The sequence below is a fragment of the Lepidochelys kempii genome, chromosome 2 (genome assembly GCF_965140265.1).
Source record: "Lepidochelys kempii isolate rLepKem1 chromosome 2, rLepKem1.hap2, whole genome shotgun sequence".
Taxonomy (NCBI): domain Eukaryota; kingdom Metazoa; phylum Chordata; order Testudines; family Cheloniidae; genus Lepidochelys; species Lepidochelys kempii.
In genome coordinates this window covers 192907957-192925155 of record NC_133257.1, presented here as the reverse complement: position 1 = coordinate 192925155, position 17199 = coordinate 192907957, and the positions used below count along the sequence as shown (strand labels likewise).

The 17199-nt window shown below is 43.5% G+C and overlaps 2 protein-coding genes across 2 annotated transcripts in view; both read right to left on the bottom strand.

Annotated features, from left to right (window-relative positions):
- RPL14 (ribosomal protein L14) overlaps positions 1-207 on the bottom strand; it is a 247912-nt gene extending 247705 nt beyond the window's left edge. Inside the window, exon 1 of the mRNA XM_073333312.1 lies at positions 201-207. Within this exon, the coding sequence (XP_073189413.1) occupies positions 201-203 (3 nt within the window). The 5' untranslated portion in view covers positions 204-207. The remainder of the gene's footprint in view (positions 1-200) is intronic.
- The window catches only part of ZNRF2 (zinc and ring finger 2), an 81464-nt gene that overhangs the window by 50669 nt on the left and 13596 nt on the right, over positions 1-17199 (bottom strand).

The window sequence follows — 17199 nt, the reverse complement described above, 5'->3', positions numbered from 1 at the left end:
TGTCTATGTAAAAGGCTAATTCCCTCCGTACATCCAGAGTATGAAGCATGGACTGCGTTCTATCTGTGTGGGGTTTGGGGTAGAATGTTGGTCGGTAAATGGGTTGGTTAAGGTGGAACACAGATTACTTTTGGTAAAAACTTGGGGTACGGTCTCCGGGTTACTTTATCTTTAAAAAAGGCTGTGTATAGGGGATCTGCCATGATGGCCCCCAGCTCTACTACACATCTGGCAGATGTAATTGCCACAAGGAATGCCACTTTCATGGAAAGGTATAGTAGCAAGCATGTTGCCATAGGTTCAAATGGGGATCGGGTGAGGGCCTGAATGACCAGGGTGAGGCCCATGGTGTAGTAGGTTTGCGTACTTCTTGGTAGAAGTTGTTGAGTCCTTTGAAGAAACGTTTGGTTAGCGGCTGAGCAAAAACAGAATATGGATTCACCTTGAAGTGAAAGGCTCTGATGGCGAATAGGTGAACTTTTATTGAACTCATGGAGAGGCCTGACCTTTTAAGCTCCAATAGGTAATCTAATATTAAGGGTAAGGAGGGTGAAATGGATGCCATCTGACGACACCATGCTTCAAACTGCTGCCACTTGAACATGTACGTATGACAGATAGTTGCTCTATGACTATTTAATAATATGTTTTGTACGTCTTCCAAGCAGGTCCTCTCAGATCCTGTGAGCCATGGAGGAGCCATGCTCTGAGATGGAGTTTTTGTAGGTCTGGATGCAGGACACAACTTGAGTCCTGGGACAGCAGATGAGGCTGAACTGGGAGTGTGATTGTTGGATGCACAGCCATCCTGAGGAGGTAAGGATACCAGGGTTGGCTGTGTGGGGTCTATTAGGATTACTGTGTCCCCATCCTGTCTGATCTTGTGGATCACTTGGGTCAGGAGAGGGATGGGAGGGAAGGCATATAGAAGGGGAGCGTTCCACTCGAGGAGGAATCCATCGCCTAAGGACTGTATGCCAAGACCTCCCCTGGAGCAAAACCGAGGGCATTTGCTATTTTGTGCGGTTGCAAAGAGGTCTATTGTTGGGAACCCCCACTGTTGAAATATGTGCAGAAGTACTCTGTTATTGAGCTCCCACTTGTGGTCCTGAGAAAAATGCCTGCTTAAGGCATCTACTATGATGTTCTGGCATCCAGGTAGGAAAGACAAGGAGATGTGGATATTGTGTCTGATGCACCATTGCTAGAGTTTTAGGGCTTCCACACATAGGAAGTGTGATCGTGCTCCCCCTTGTCTGTTTTATATAAAACATACAGGCTGTTTTCTGTAAGGATCTGAATGGTCTTGTCTTCGACGAGTGGTAGGAAGTGGGAGCAGGCATTGTGGACGGCTCGTAGTTCTAATACATTCATATGTAAAAGGGATTCTGCAGAAGACCAGCGGCCCTGGATAGAATGTGTACACATGTGTGCTCCCCATCCCAAGAGAGGCGTCTGTAGTGATGGTTAGTGTCAGCGTCTTCTGAAGGAAGGGCACCCTTGTACATACGCTGGCTGTTTGTGTCCATCAGAGTAGGGAGTCATTTATTTTGTCTGGCATCATAAGACGCTTGTTTATGCTGTGTCTGCATAGGACATCATTCATTCAGAGCCATCCTTGTAGGCAATTCATGTTTAATCTGGCATGTCTGATGACAAAGATTGTGGCTGCCATGTGACCAAAAAGTTATAGGCAAGTCTTGGCTGATATCTGTGGACTGTTTCATGCAGTGGATATGAGGCTGGTAAGAGTCAGAAACCATAACCTTAGTAGAGAGGCTATGGCCTCAGTAGGATTGAGATGGAGAACAATGAACTCCAACTCCTGCACTGAAGTTGGGTGGACTTTTCGGTATTTATCTGGATGCCCAATCTCGTGAAGAGGGTTACCGTCTGTTCAGTGGCTTGTATTGCTGCCTGCCATGTTGATGCTTTTAGCAGGCAGTCATCCACGTACAGGAATATCATAATTGCAGTTCTGCACAGATATGCTGCAACCACAGCCAGTACCTTTGAAAACACTCCAGAGGCAGTAGAGAGGCCGAAGGGAAGGACCTTGTATTGGAAGTGATCCTGTCCAATGACATAACGATAAGAGGGATGTATTGTTACATGAAAATATGCATCCCGGAGGTCAAGGGCCGAGAACCAATACCCTCTTTCTAGAGCTGGGATTATGGTGCCTAGTGTGACCATCTTGACTTGTGTTTTGACAAACTTGTTCAGTTTTTTCTTGGGTTTGGGTATATAGATTCCCAATGATCGGAGTATCGCTCGTGAATTCTTGAGTGAGTGGAGAGAGTCATCTGTCTTTAAAGAGTTTGGGACCCTCGAATGGCAAATCCCCAACTGCGGATTGCACCTCCTTAGGGAAGCTGGAGCCATGGAGCCATGAGGCCTTTCTCCTCATGACAGCCGTTGCCACTGATCTTGCAGCTGTGTCTGCAGAATCAAGCGTGGCTTGCAGGGCTGCTTTGGAGATGAGTTGTCCCTCTGATACAAGTGCTGTGAATTGTTCTCTTGTCCTTGGAAATAAAAAAAATCAGTCTATTCAGACATTTTTGTGTAGTTAATGTAGTCAGATTTCGCCAGTAATGCCTCGTAGTTGGCTACGCAGAGGTGTAGTGTAGCTGAGGAATAAGCCTTGTGGCCGAAAAGATCAAGTCTTTTCCACTCTTTGTTGTGAGGTGTGGTTTTGGGTTGTTGTTGCCTACCACGTTCCTGGACTGCGTCCACCACTAGGGAATTGGATGCTGGATGTGAAAAGAGGAACTCTGCGTTCTTGGCTGGTAGATAATGTTTTTTTTGTCAGACCTCTTGTAGGTTGGAGGAGCAGTTGCAGGGGTCTGCAAAATGGTTTTGACAGGGCCCATCAGCGCATTGTTCACAGGTAGAGCAATTTTAAACGAAGCAGATTTATGCAAAGTGTCCCACTAGTTTGTGTTGTGTCCCTTGGACCTCCTCAAGGGAGATGCCCGGGGAGCTAGCCACCATTTTAAATAGATCCTGGAATAGTCTGAAATCGTCCCCTATATTAGGGGAGGAGGCATAACAGTGTCATCTGTGGATAGTGATGACAAATGGGTAGGTGATGCCCCTTCCAGGATCAGGGGTTCTTCCTCATCTTCCCCCAGTTCCCCTGCCGCCATCAAAGGTCCAGGGACCGAAGTTGCAGGTGACTGTTGTGTGCCGGGTCTGGATGTGGCAGGCAGTCCCTGTTGTGTGGGGTATGCCACCTTTGGGTTCCAATATGCCCATTGGGGTGGGGGAGGTATGGGAGGAGCCCCCAGACCATACCATTGAAATTACTTGGGATCAGTGTAATATGTCCCCTGAGGGGGTCCTGAGTTAGTCGGTTCATGGTAGAGAAGAGATTGTGGAGGGAGATCTCCTTCTCCTCACTCTCCTCCTCACTTGAATAGGGAGGAGAGGATTGTATTGGAGACGTGAAGAGACTCTGTGCCGAGTGTGACATGTTCGCCTCTGTGCCAATGATAGTGGAGTCGGGGCAGAGCCGACTAAGAGATCCTTTTGTCTGAGAAACTGCTGCGATGTCTGTTTGATTGGCCCCTGAGGCTGTGTCATTGTTGGTGTCGGGAGCTGCTGTGTATAAGCTGGCACCAAAGGCTGCGCCGCTGTGTGCACCAAGCGTGCCTTTAAAGGAGCCGCTGTCTGTCCCAGTTCCACGCCACTGTGTGTGGGTCGCAGCTTTGGTACTGGCGGTGCCGAGGCATGGGGTTTAGATTTCCCCTTAGTCGGAGCCGGCTCTTTTATAGTCCCTGGCTCTAGCAGCACCAGGTGGTCCCGCTGTGTTGGCTACCGGTGCTGACAGTGCAGTCAGTGCCAGTGCCGAGTGTCCACTCGCGGAATGGAACTTCTAATCCAATTCTTGCATTGGGAATATAGGTGCCTGCCTTTTTGGCAGGTTGCTCAGATGCATGGGTGGAAGAGAGACCCCGTCAGAAGCCGTGGTCAGCGAAGTTTGACCCGGAGGGGTCCAGGCTCAGGAGCAGGTCTGAGAGTCTTCTCCATAAGGAGGACCTTTATCTACAAATTTCTAGCTCTTCTTGTCCTGGAAGTGAGCCTGAGTCAGTGCTGGCACTTCTGAGTTGTGTGTGTTTCGCCTAGCCAGCAAACACACTGAGCATGGCCATCTGAGACGGGTATAGCAAGCTTGCAGTTGAGACAGCATTTAAAGCCCCGGAAACCAGACATTCCTGTCAGGGGGGGCTTTCACCCTCAGAGCGAAAAGGAAAAACAAAAACAATGTAAACAGCTGCTAATGAGGAAACTAAGTAACTGTTAAACTACTAAGTAGCAAGGCACTGCTGATTGCTTCCACTCATACCCGTAGATACGTAGAGTGGGGGTTGGTCGCACAGCTTGGGTTAACTGCATGAAGCAGCACGACCATGGATGTGCAACCCAACCAGTAACTGCTATCAAAAGTCTCCTAGTACAAGCGCTGGAGCATACAAACAGCTAAAATGGAGCATCCACAGGGACAGCACTTGAAGAAGAAACTTGGCTACATCTACACTACAAATTACTTCAGCAAAAATTACGTCGCTCAGGGATGTCAATAATCCACACCTTTGAGCAACAAATAAGTTACACCGACCTAAGTGCCAGAGTGGACAGCACCATGGCAGCAAGAGAGCTTCTCTTGCTGACATAGCTACTGCCACTCGAGGGGGCTGGAATTAGTAAACTGATGGGGGAGCTCTCTCTTACAGCATCTTTACCAGAAATGCTACTTTGGTGCAGCTGAGCCACTGTAGCTGCTGTAGTATAGACTACGCCTGGGGGAATTCTGTGCCAAAAAAATTAAAAATTCTGTGCCCAACATTTTAAACTTCTGCATATCTTATTCAATCAAAATAACACAATATCATCATGCTGGTTTCAATTATTTTGGTAATTTATTTAAATTACAATACAGTGGATGGAGAATGGGAGTGGGGAGCATTCGAGGAAATCCCCAAACCTTCTTTGTCTAATAGTAATGTAGCTAGGTTTGACTCTTTATTTCTAGTTATTAGTCAACAAATATATGCAGACATATGCTCAGTTTTACATCACAGGCAACTGAAGAGCAAGTGAGGGCCAGGGAATCAGACTCTCAAATTTATATCGGCTACTGGCCATCTCCAGAAAGCTCAGTAGCAAACAGTTTCTGGAGCATATTTTGATAGGAAATGTTTTCAGAAATCTGCAGGTGACATGAATTCTGCACACGCGCAGTGACACAAAATTCCCCCAGGAGTAACAGACATAGCCTAAGCTGTTTTGAAATTATTTATAACAGACATTGTCTATGTGAAAGAAAGTGAGGACACTTAGTGGGGTGAAAGGAACCATCACAATCAGATCACAAACCTCAGTCCTTGGGTAAACAAAACAGAGCATCACATAGGAATCTGTCCTTCCAAAACCAGGAGCAGATTATATGGAATGAGAGATGAATAGAAGCAAACATGATATACAGTAGGTGCATAGAACCAATGAAGAGTTTAAAGGGGATTCTAAAGAATAGGGATTTTGTAATTTGAACTTGTTTACTTTACTTTTAGGACAGACTGAGGATCCCACATGTTGACTCTGCATTCCTTTTAGCTCTTTTAGAATGTGTTTGCTACTGACTGTTAGGCCAGCCTATCATTTCACCACACCTTGCCCTGGTTCTTACCAGCAAGGCAGTAGACCTATTTATTCTATCCCATTGCGCTATCTGTACTAGGAAACTATCCAAATAGACGGAATCTACAGGAAAAAACAAGCATGAATTTCTCTCCTCAGGTTCTTCCATGGGTGCAACAGATTGGCCTCACCTATCCTGCCACATTACTGGGCCTGCAAGTAGTTCTGCACAGAGCAACATAGTATGGTGAAGTAGCTCCAGACAGCTAGAGTTGGAACTCCGGTAAAGCACATTCTAGTCTCTGGGAACCAGTCTGCTATGCCAGTGGACAATCCAAATGGCTGTGATTCTGTAGTAGAAAAGTCAGTTTAAAGAGAAAAGGGCTCCAAATGTGTCTCATTCCTGTATACCCACTTATCCGTATACAGTGCATGTTAGAGCAAGGAACTCTTCCCTAAATGCAAATACTTCTGTCCAGTAACCCATTCTTCTTGAAATCATGGATGGCTATAAATTCCTGCATACCTCTGACCATTCAAGGTGGTTATTAACTAAGTCACCAGCAAACAGCTGTAAAAGTTTTCCATCCCTCTCAAAGACCTTTCAAGTCCTGAGGTAAGAATACATCTAATGTGCTAATGAAGAGTCAAAAGGGGATTCATTAAATACCAACATTTTCACATTGCAGCCTCTTCCCCCTTGGGGCAAGACAAGCAAGAGTTTTACCTAAAATGTTCATACTTCCCACAACAGGAGTCAAATCTCTTATGAAAAATACAAGTCAATTCCCCACAGAAGTTTGGGTTTAAAAAAAAAAAAAAAACCCAACCATTCATATCATATATAAGGCTGCGAGTTTGTCATGGATTCCGTGGCTTTCTGTGACCTCTGACTTCTGCAGCAGCCACTGCACCTGTTTCAGGCAGCCCCTGCGCCAGTCACGCCAGCTGCTGCTGGGCCAGTCTCAGGCCACCGCCCCACAGCAGCAGCGGTAGTTTGGGTGTGGGTGAGGGCAGAGGGTTGGGGCACGGGGCGGGGTGAGGCAGGCTCTGGGCGATGCTTACCTAGGGGGCTCCCTGAAAGTGGTGACTTCCCCCTTACTCAGCTCCTAGACAGAGGCTTGGCTGGGCAGCTCTGTGCACTGCCTCCGCCTACAGGCGCCACCCCCGCAGATCACATTGGCCACGGTTCCCAGCAAATGAGAGCTGCGAAGCTTTCATTCTGGGCTGAGGCAGCATGTAGAGCTGCCTGGCCATGCCTCCACCTAGAAGCTGAGAGAGGGGGAGGTCACCGCTTCCAGGGAGCCCCATGGGTAAGTGCCGCCCAGAGCCTGCTTCACCAATCCCGTGCCCTAACCCCCTGCCTCCTGCCACACCCAAACTCTGCTGCTGGGGGGATGCAGAGCCAGGTAGGGAGCCTGCTGGCCCCGTCAACCCTCTTTCCCCCTCCAGCCCCAGCGGGGATACCAGACTGCTGCCCCCACCCCCCAACGAACCCTGGGCAGCCCCCCCCCCAAAGTTTTAGTCAGGGGTATATAGTAAAAATCATTGACAGGTCATGGGCCGTGAATTTTTGTTTACTGCTTGTGATGTGTCCGTGACTTACTAAAAATACCCGTGACTAAAACGTAGCCTTAATTATATATAATCAAATGGTTCAAATATAGTTATGGTTATGTAGGAAATGGTTAACTCATTGAGAACATTTCTACACATACATAATTAAAAATTTAATAGGAAAAAAAAAAGGACCCGCAACCAAATGCATGTCTTACTGCCATGTTTTTACTGCTGCAATATTTTTACAGTATCACCTTTCAAAAGACCAAATACAAAAAAAAGTATATGGAAAAACCTAGTTCACTGCAGGCATTTTCCTGTGTTTTCCAAAGTAATTCCAGCTCCTTAGTCTAGGCCATTGTCAGTCCTAAAAGATTTTAGTTCTAACATATCGAGACGGTACTTCCAGTGCTTTTGAGTGGGAAAAGTTACAATACCACTGAGCTCCTTGCTCTCAGCAGTCACCTCTCTTGGGTGGACACGGTGTCTCTCCCCTTCCTGTCAAGGGATTTTAAGGTTTCTCAGCTCCCTGTATTATATTGTAATATCCACAACAAGCCAGTCTGCCTAAAGGCTAGCATCTGTGCTTTGCTTTCTCTCCAAGGACTATGAATAGTGTATTACCACACAGCTCTTTCTAAGCTGCAAAACATTTTTAAGGCAAAAACATTAGTAGAAAACATAAAAACAATAAAAGTTCCTACACACATGCTCAAAGCTCAGCGGTCTTATGGGGCTCTGGTAGGTCAAAGTCTTTCCAAACCTTCCAGAAGGGCTGGGGTCCTTGGACAGAAGGTCTTGTCCACTTGCTAGATCAGAATGAAGGTCCTGAGTCAGTTTAACACTGCCCTTTCACGCCCAAAGCCCTTTCTTTGTTTTCCTAATCTCTGGAAACCCAATTTGAACAACCGTACGTGAACCTGTACTGGGAGTGGTAACTCTCTGGAAGTGTTTACAATAAGAGTGATTCATTTTAATCACCCACCACTGTTTTAGTTCCTAAACTAGCTGTGGTAAACCCTCTCCCACGGAGTAGAATACCAGCATACATACAACCCCTAACCCACAGTAGTACATAAGCTTAATATAATATGTTCCCCCAAAGATCCTTCACGCAGTTGCAATATCTGTCACAACAGAACTTAGCCTTAATCCACTCTTTATGTCATTGAATATGCCTCCAGAACTCCAAGCATCTCACACAAGCGAGTACAGCATCAGTGTGGATGCAACAATCTTTACAGTTTTTCAGGTGCTCAGACTTGGTGCTGATCACTCAAGTTAACTCTACATAACCTCAGAGACTCTCCAATTTCTCATGGGTAGCTTCTATTAAGGATTAAGCCACAAATAGCTAAAAGGTTCAATCCTCCACCTCTATAGTCTTCTGCTTTCAATATTAATAAAATGTTTGGTATTTGCTTTCACCTTTGTAACACTGCACCTGATATTCTTCGCAGTAATATTATTATATTATGATGACAATTAATGTATTTTATGCAAGACAGGTCACGTGAGATCATTTACTGAATATGATTATCCTATTTGTATGCATGTATCATTTCTGTATCTGAAGATAGGAATATTGACAATGTATCTGTATCACGAATGTGTTTACACTTGGGGAACGCCCACTAGGCAGAATGCACTAAGTCTAGATGGCTGGCTGGGAAGGGTCGATTCAGGTTGATGAGCCATTAGGAGAAAATAATAGGCCTTAGAAGAAGTTTATCTCACACCACAGAGTCTTCCTGAGGAGGCTACAAATGGCCTCTAAGCAATGGCTGCTGTGGCACTACAAGGACATGTAACCAGTGCCACCTGGTACTGGACTCCATCTTGGAATACCAGTGTTTTTCCACTGGCTGGAGTGGGAACCAAGCTTCGAGACAAAGGGTTCCCACCATATGCAAAAGCTATTTAAGGCAGGGGAGTGACATCATTGTGGTTCTTCACTGTCTCCTCATCCAAAGAGACTCCTGGAAACACCAGAGGAAAAAAACTGAACTGAGAAAGGAAGTGCTGGACCCAGGCTAAAGGGATTTTTAGCCTGTGAAAGGAATACCTGGGGTTTTTAAGCTGTAAGAAGTGTAGATGGCCATTAAGAATCTCCGCAGCCTGCTTGAATCATCATTTAGGGTCAGAATTTGCTACTCATATCCAATCTCTTTAGTATATTAAGCTTAGTTTGTATGTTTTGTTTGTTTGCTAGGTAATCTGCTTTGATTTGTTTGCTATCCCTTATAATCACTTAAAACCTATCTTTTGTAGTTAATAACTTATTTTTGCTTTGTCTAAAACCAGTGTGTGGGAGGCATAACTTGGGGCAGAAAGCTGTTGCATACCTTTCTCCACACCGAGGGAGGGGGTGAATTTCACGAGCTAACGCTGTAGAGACCTCTGTGCAGCGCAAGACAGTATAATTTTGGGTTTACACGCCAGAGTGGGGTGCCACTTGGGTAGTTGGGCAGTTCCTTAACTATAGCCTCCCCATGTAGAGCTGATCACAGCTCTGTATGTACTGCAGCTGGGTGTGTCCCTACCTGTATGTGTGCTGGAGCCACGGAGAGGGCTTGACAGGCTGGGCACAGCAGTACAGTGTAAAGCAGGGGTGGGCAAACTACAGCTCCGGGGCCACATCCAGCCCTTCAGAAGTTTGAATCCGGCCCTCGAGCTCCCGCTGGGGAGCAGAGTCCGGGGCTTGCCCTGCTCCGCACATGCTGTGGCTCCGCGCGGCTCCCAGAAGCAGCGGCATGTCCCTCCTCCGGCTCCTACACCTAGAGGCAGCCAGGGGGCTCTGCACTCTGCCCCCGCAGCTCCCATTTACTGGGAAACCGCGGCCAATGGGAGCTGCAGGGGTGACGCCTGTAGACGGGACAGCACGCAGAGCTGCCTGGCCACACCTCCGTGTAGGAGCTGGAGGGCAACATGCCGCTGCTTCCGGGAGCTGCTTGAGGTAAGTGCCGCCCAGAGCCTGCACCCCTGACCCCCTCCTGCACCCCAACCCCTGTCCTAGCCCTGATCCCCCTCCTCCCCTCTAAGCCCCTCGGTCCCATCCCTGAGCCCTCTCCCACACTCCAACCCCCTGCCTAGAGTCCCCCTCCCACACCCTGAACTCCTCATTTCTGGCCCCACTCCAGAGCACTCACACCCTCCTGCACCCCAACCCCCAATTTCGTGAGTATTCATGGCCCACCATACAATTTCCATACCCAGATGTGGCCCTCGGGCCAAAAAGTTTGCCCACCCCTGTCGTAAAGGGAGCCTAGGCTAGTGGGTCAGGGGGGCTCAGTGGCACCTCAGGGGGAACCCATCACAACTGTCACTTCACATCTCCAGCTTCTCTTGAACAAAAGCTATGAAGAGAAAAACTGCCAGTGGAACTGTGACATTCTGAAAGTCTTCACAAAACCTTTAAGCCTCTAGTGGAGGCCTCACCATATCTTTTCTCTCTCTTATAGCAACTGCATCAGCTAGGAAAGTAAATGAGTTGGGAGCTCTGCCAATTAAAAAAAACAAAACAAACATCTTCCTTTTTTCCTCAAGAAGAGAAAATATGCAGTCCAGGTCCTGAGTTTGTGCAGTCAAAAAAGAACAAAATTCCAATTAAACACTTCTCTGCCTGAAGTGTTTGCCTGTTATACCTTTTATTCTAATAATCTACAGTAATTTTATTAATGTTTTCTACTATGTGTAGTTTCAGTTCTCCTTAGGGGCAGCATGCAGCGCTACAGCATACCAGGAGAGGGAATCTGAACTCACTGGAGGAAGGATGGATGCAGGGCATTAGCCTAAATTGCTTCCACTGTAGGGAAATAAGCAAGTCTAACTCCCAAGTAGTCTCCAGACCAGGGGATGCCCTCTATTTTGAATAAATGTTACAGGTAAGGAAACTAAACTTCTCTTTCATCTTTCAGGTGGATCCTTGTTCAGTACTGAAGATCATCAAATAAATGCTTCACTTATTCATAGAATAAGTTCCTTCTACAGTGCTGTCAATCTGACACTTTACACAAGCACAGGACTGATTTTAAACCGAGAACAGCAATCTATCCTACTGAGCTGAAATGCATAAAAGCCACCAAGAAAGTGGCAAGAATACAAATAAAAGCAAAACAGAAGCCATTTGAGGGCTTACGTCACATCCACATAAGAACTTCTGGAAAGACCAGTTACGGTAAAAATGAAATCAACATGCAGATTTTCCTCTTTCACTAATGTATGCACATTACAATATTATGTCTTGGTTTCACAGACATTCAGAACTACATTATAATTAAGTTTCGTTCAATAGAAAAAGTTGTCCGCTTCTACATCTGAAGAACTATGCACATATAAATATCTTTAGGAAGGGAAAGAAACTAACCAGTGCTTTAAATTCATTGGTTTACTACATTTACCAAGATTTGTTAAAAGCCAACTAAATGTGAAAGTAAGATTGCCCTGTTTACATAATGTAGACAATAAGCTAGTTACTCCAGAAAGTCAAGCACAGAAGGCTTTTTATTTAGTTATATATAAAAAAATTCACCTGAGGTCTTCAGATCAAAGGTTTCAGACTGGCCTATGTACACTGAGATTTGCTAGATTGCAATCTCTACACGCCAATTTACCTACAGTATCCAAGATACAGAGGATTAAAATGCCAATGCTTATAGCTTGCTCTACTTCTAGACTAGCTGGACATCTGACAAACTTGATAATGGTACAATTCAGCACTCAAATGCCTAAAAAAGCCAGGGAAATTGTTTGGAATTACTGGGAAAAGTTCAGTGGTTAAAAAAAAAAAAGTAGTAATTTTTTAAGCAGCTAAAAGGGCAGTACAACTTTCTATTCTATTGTTATTTGGAAAAAAAATAGTATATATGACAAGTTTGAGTATTCAGGAAGTGCCAGAACTAGTGCAGTAGTTACACAAACGGATGCATAGTTTTATAATCAACTAAGTTCTTATGCACTAGCATTTTAGCCAATTTTACAAAACATGCAGTACCCTGGTATAGTAATTGTTGTGTCAGCATTTCTATTTTTGACCCCTATTTTCAGGGGTGCCCTTCTATCAATAATAATTTTAGGGAGGGAACTTGCTATTCATTGGTCACCACTTCACCATCTCAGCAACGGCTCACCACCTTTAAAAGTAAAGGTGTTTCTCCCTTCCTTCCTCCCTCCCCTCCAAGTGAATATAAATGCCTCCTCCAAGTTATAGGCTCAGTACATTTTGTGAAAATATAAACAATAAAAAATGACACTGTATACCTATTCACCACTCAATAGAGCTAAACAAAAATACTAGTAAAATAATTCCACCTACAAAAATTTAAGGCTTTTATCAATGCATTACTTTACAAATATACCGTAATACTGAACTGGATTTCAGAGTTTCAAAAATTATGTGCAATAAAGAAATTTAAGGTGACAGGAGTATTTCAAAAAGAAAAAACTTTAAATGCTTCACCAGCAAATACCAAATAGTTTTGCCACAGTTCCCAAGGTTATCTGGCAGACATCCAACCAAAACAAAGCACAGTTGGGGAGCCTTAGTTACAGTTCAATTACATAGGACACTTAATTGACAGTGCAGCTTTTACAATGCAATGAAAAACTTTAAAACTCATTTTGTTTACTACTGATCTTTCCATTTTTGTCAGGAATAGAAATATCTATATTCTATTTTAACAGATTTTCCTGAGATGCAGGCGATGTCTTCCAATAAGGAAAAAAACTTAAAATGACTTTGTAATCTGACAGTAAACAGGGAAAAGCTAAATGTTGTGTCAGAAGCAACAACCTAACACAAGTCATGCACAGACACAGAGGAGTCTTTAATGTAGAAAGAGAGAGAATATTTACCATAGGATTCAGATATCCAAAAGACATATCAAAAAATATTTGTAAAAAGATAACATTAAGCAGAAAAAGTCTACTACACTATCTTAAATAAACTCCATTTAACAATGGAAAATATTCAGGCCTCTTAGTTTTTTCAAGGCAGGGTCATAAAGAGAAAGGGGAAAAAAGTCAGTGGAATATTTACACGTCCTGTGTTCACACATCTGAGTCAAAGTCTTACCACGTTTTCCATTTCTGCTTCAAAAGCTATTAAATGAATTAAATATTTAGTTCTGTGTTCTTTCTCCTTCCTCTATCTTTGTATGTTACTTTCAGCTTCACTAGATGCAAAATTGCCTTTACCTTAAGTGACTATTTTAGAGTAGATGTTTCTAGCTTCTTGTCTGGTAAAAAATGTTTGTTACTTAAAGGTTAATCTCACTTTCAGAGAACTTCCTCATTGCTCAAGACTTCTCCCCCACATTAATTCAAACAGTATATCAGAATAATGTGCTCTGAAGTTCCTCCAGATTTATTTCTCTCAGGTCAAATAGTTAAGTGTTTTCATTTGAAAAGTGTGTGCAACAAACTGTACAAAGGGAGTTGAGCAAGTTGTGTGAAGAGAAAGGGTCAAGGAGGGTAGCCAAAAAATGAGCACCCAGGGAAATGAGTTGCATAGGGCCTTCCTCTTCCCCCATCAGTTGGAAGGCAGAAACTAGCAAGGAAAATCCAGATTAAAGGAACAATACCTTGGGCAGAGAATTAGGAGCACTTATCCAGGTGGAAAACTTAAACAGAAAAGAAACATAGGACAGGGCAGCAACAATGCCAACAAGGAAATCTACTTTCCAGAACCAAAGCTGAAGAGATACTGCGGTAGCAGGTTCAAAAGAAGGCAAAACCTGAAGAAGCAGTTAAAGACGCATGAGGAAACTGAAGACAGAAGGTATTCAAGATGGACAGCAACTTTGACTAAGGTGACCTTCCAGAGAAGGGCCATATTTGGTGCCCTTCAGCACTGCTAAAGTTACTTCCTACATCTAAAGAGACCTGGAGAATAACTTTGTCCAAGCCAACTAAAGCAACTCCAGTCTCTGAAACACAGGATCCCCTAGCCCTACCCTAAGACCCCCCAAAAAAACCCCAACAACCACCTACAGCACATGATTCTTGCAGGTACCTTGCTTTCGAGAGGTTAGCAAGGAGAATCCTGTCTGACAAAGCCTATGCCTTGGAGCAGATGCTCATGAACCAATCTTAGAGTTTGAGCTGTCCAAGGTCTAGGTGCTGAATAGATATTTGGACTAGGATGTTCAAATTTCTTTCTTGTTGTTTTTATAAAGGAGACTGTGTGTGAGTGTGAGAGAGAGAGAGAACCTGACACTATTTCTCCTATAGAAAGCAAAGGAAGATAAAGTGATGGTTATTTCTATTTTTAAGTGCTTGCAGTTACTCAGATTCTGAAGATATAAGTAGACAGGTTAAATACATAATTTAGATCTTGTGCAGCCAGGCCATGATCAGGCATCTTTGGTTTTTATGTTTACTCTCTGGGGAAGTAGTCAGTATATATAGCCATGAAGAATGTGGATGGCCTCCGTTAGGGCACTGTTAGGAGGGAGCTCTTATCTAAAGTAGTCAGATTGTGGCAATTTCTGGGAGTTTCAGAATTTCTAGCATAAAATGAATCCTTGCAAGAGACGAAGCCTGAAACTTTCACACATAAAGACGCAAAAATAACTCCCTTCCTCCGAGTGAATTTTAAAAAGGGAGAAAAATCACCAAGAACATCTCCTACTAGGTTCAAGTTTGGCCAGACAACCTTAACTATAATTTGACTGAGCTTTGAAAAGAAATGTGTTCCAGATAGTCATGTCACGCATTTCAAGTTTTAAAAAAGCTGAATCTCGCTTTACTACGGATACTGGAAAAAGCAGCGTCAAGTTTACCAACTAACAAAAAGATTTGTCTGGTTATACTATATATAGGACGGTCTATTTTTTTTAAAAAGACTGCCTTATTGATCCATCCTGTTTTGAATGGAGCACTGGAAGACAGCACTGCTGGGACATGCAACAGCAACTGAGACAAATCAGGTATTGAGATACACAAAATGCCTTAAAACAATGCAGCCTGCTTCATTCCCACCAGAGCCCTTCCTCAATAGAAACAGCCATCAAACTGGGCTTACGGAGATCCAGAAAGCTTTCTGTTGTATATTAAATGCTCTGAAAACTGAGAGATAAGCATACATCCCAAAAAGCACAGCTTCTCCTTTAAAACGGATCTCAATGCTATATTACAATTAAATTGCTATTAGCTTATTTAGACCCGGTCTACACTGGCAAGTTTCCGCGCAGTAAAGCAGCTTTCTGTGTTGTAACTCCCAAGGTGTACACACTGCCAAGCCACTTAGTACACAGAAACTGCGCAGTTGTAGTGCTTTTAAAAAAAAAAAGCCACCCCAAACGAAAGGCGTACGGCTTTCTGCGCTGTGACTACAGCATTGCGGTGCCAGTGTAGACACCCTGGTCAACTACAGCGCTGTGATTGGCCTCTGGTAGGTGTCCCACAATGCCTGTTCTTGCCTCTTTGGTCATCGATTTGAACTCCAATTCCCTGCCCTCCGGCAGGGTGGAGAAAAATCAATGACTTTTTATTTAAATCAGATTTTTTTGATAAAATGATTTTTGAGGAAAAATCCTCTCTAAAGATAGTTTTAATTAAAATACTTTATATCTCAATGATAGCTCATCATGGAATAGGGATTATAAATTCTAATTCTATAGTATGAGAATATATTCATGTAATGTTTAAGAAAAATTTTGTAAATGAGTTCCAACAGTTTATGGATTAGGGACCCAACCTTATGGGATTCCAGGGGCTTCTGTATAGATTATTTAGGTTAATCTTTCTATCTACCCAATGGGACTCGGTATCTTCTGGACTGAGCACCATCAGAGAGGCTTAGTTTTGCAGTTCTCAAACTGTGGATTTGTGTCTCCAGAGATAACATGCTTGTTAACAGCAAAAATGTTTTAATATATTAATATAAGGTGAGAAACAACAGAGCTCAACCTATTGTCCCTCTGTAAATTTGTGTACCCAGAGTCAATCCCTTACCTCTCTAAAAGTGCAAAGTTTCAAAAAGCTCAATGAATAGAAGAAGATTGTTGGGGGCGGAATAGATCTGGACAAGGAGAAGAAGTCTGGAGATAAATGTGAGAAGGGAGGGACAAGCAGTAGAAACAAAAGTGAAACCGTTTGAGCAGCATATTCCAGAAGTCTTGAGGTCTTTCTGAGTGTAGTCCTCCATTGATTGGAGATCTACCATACCATTCTCTCACTAGAAGGGAAAACCTATAATGGCAACAGGCCATAGAAGAGACCCAGTTTGGGAATATTTTAATGAAGTTCCTCTACCTGTGTGTAAGACAGGCATGCGTGCAAAATGCAAACAGTGCAACAAAGAAATGCAAGGCCTGGTTGCCTAAATAAAACAACATCATGAGAAGTGTTCCTTCTCAGGAGGAAGCTGCATTGAAAATGATGAAAAGAACATGTCTGAACATGCAGGATCTTCAGGTTGGTAAACTTTTTTATTTCATACTTGGACTACCTGTCTTCCTTCTGGACTATTCTTGAATTCTCATGTTTGAGCAAAAAAATATAGTCATTACTCTATGGTACTATTATTTTAGATGCAGTTGTGATAAAAATAAATAAATAAGTGAAATAGGCAGATTTTTCTTTTACAATTTCACTTTTAAAGTAGTACTTAGTGTCAGTGAATGCAATGAATAATACCAAATGAGCAGTATGGTAATAATAATTAAATAACGGCACTGACCTATTTCGTTTAGGAGACTCCATCCTCAACCTACAGGATTCTGAAGACTATCTACCTTCAAGATCACCGTTATTTTCTATAGTTTCAGAGTTATCTGCCATGATAGTGTTTCAGTCATATCATGTATGTCACAGCCACAGTATATCACCTCTAGCAAAAAGAAAAAAAAGATATCTCCATCATCCAGAAACAACCATAGATAAGTTTGTGAAAAGAACCAGCAAATTACAAAAAGAGGTAACTGATGAAAAAATTGCTTCGTTTGTTTATGCAACAAATTCTCCTTTCCGTATGATTGAGAACCCACACTTCATTAA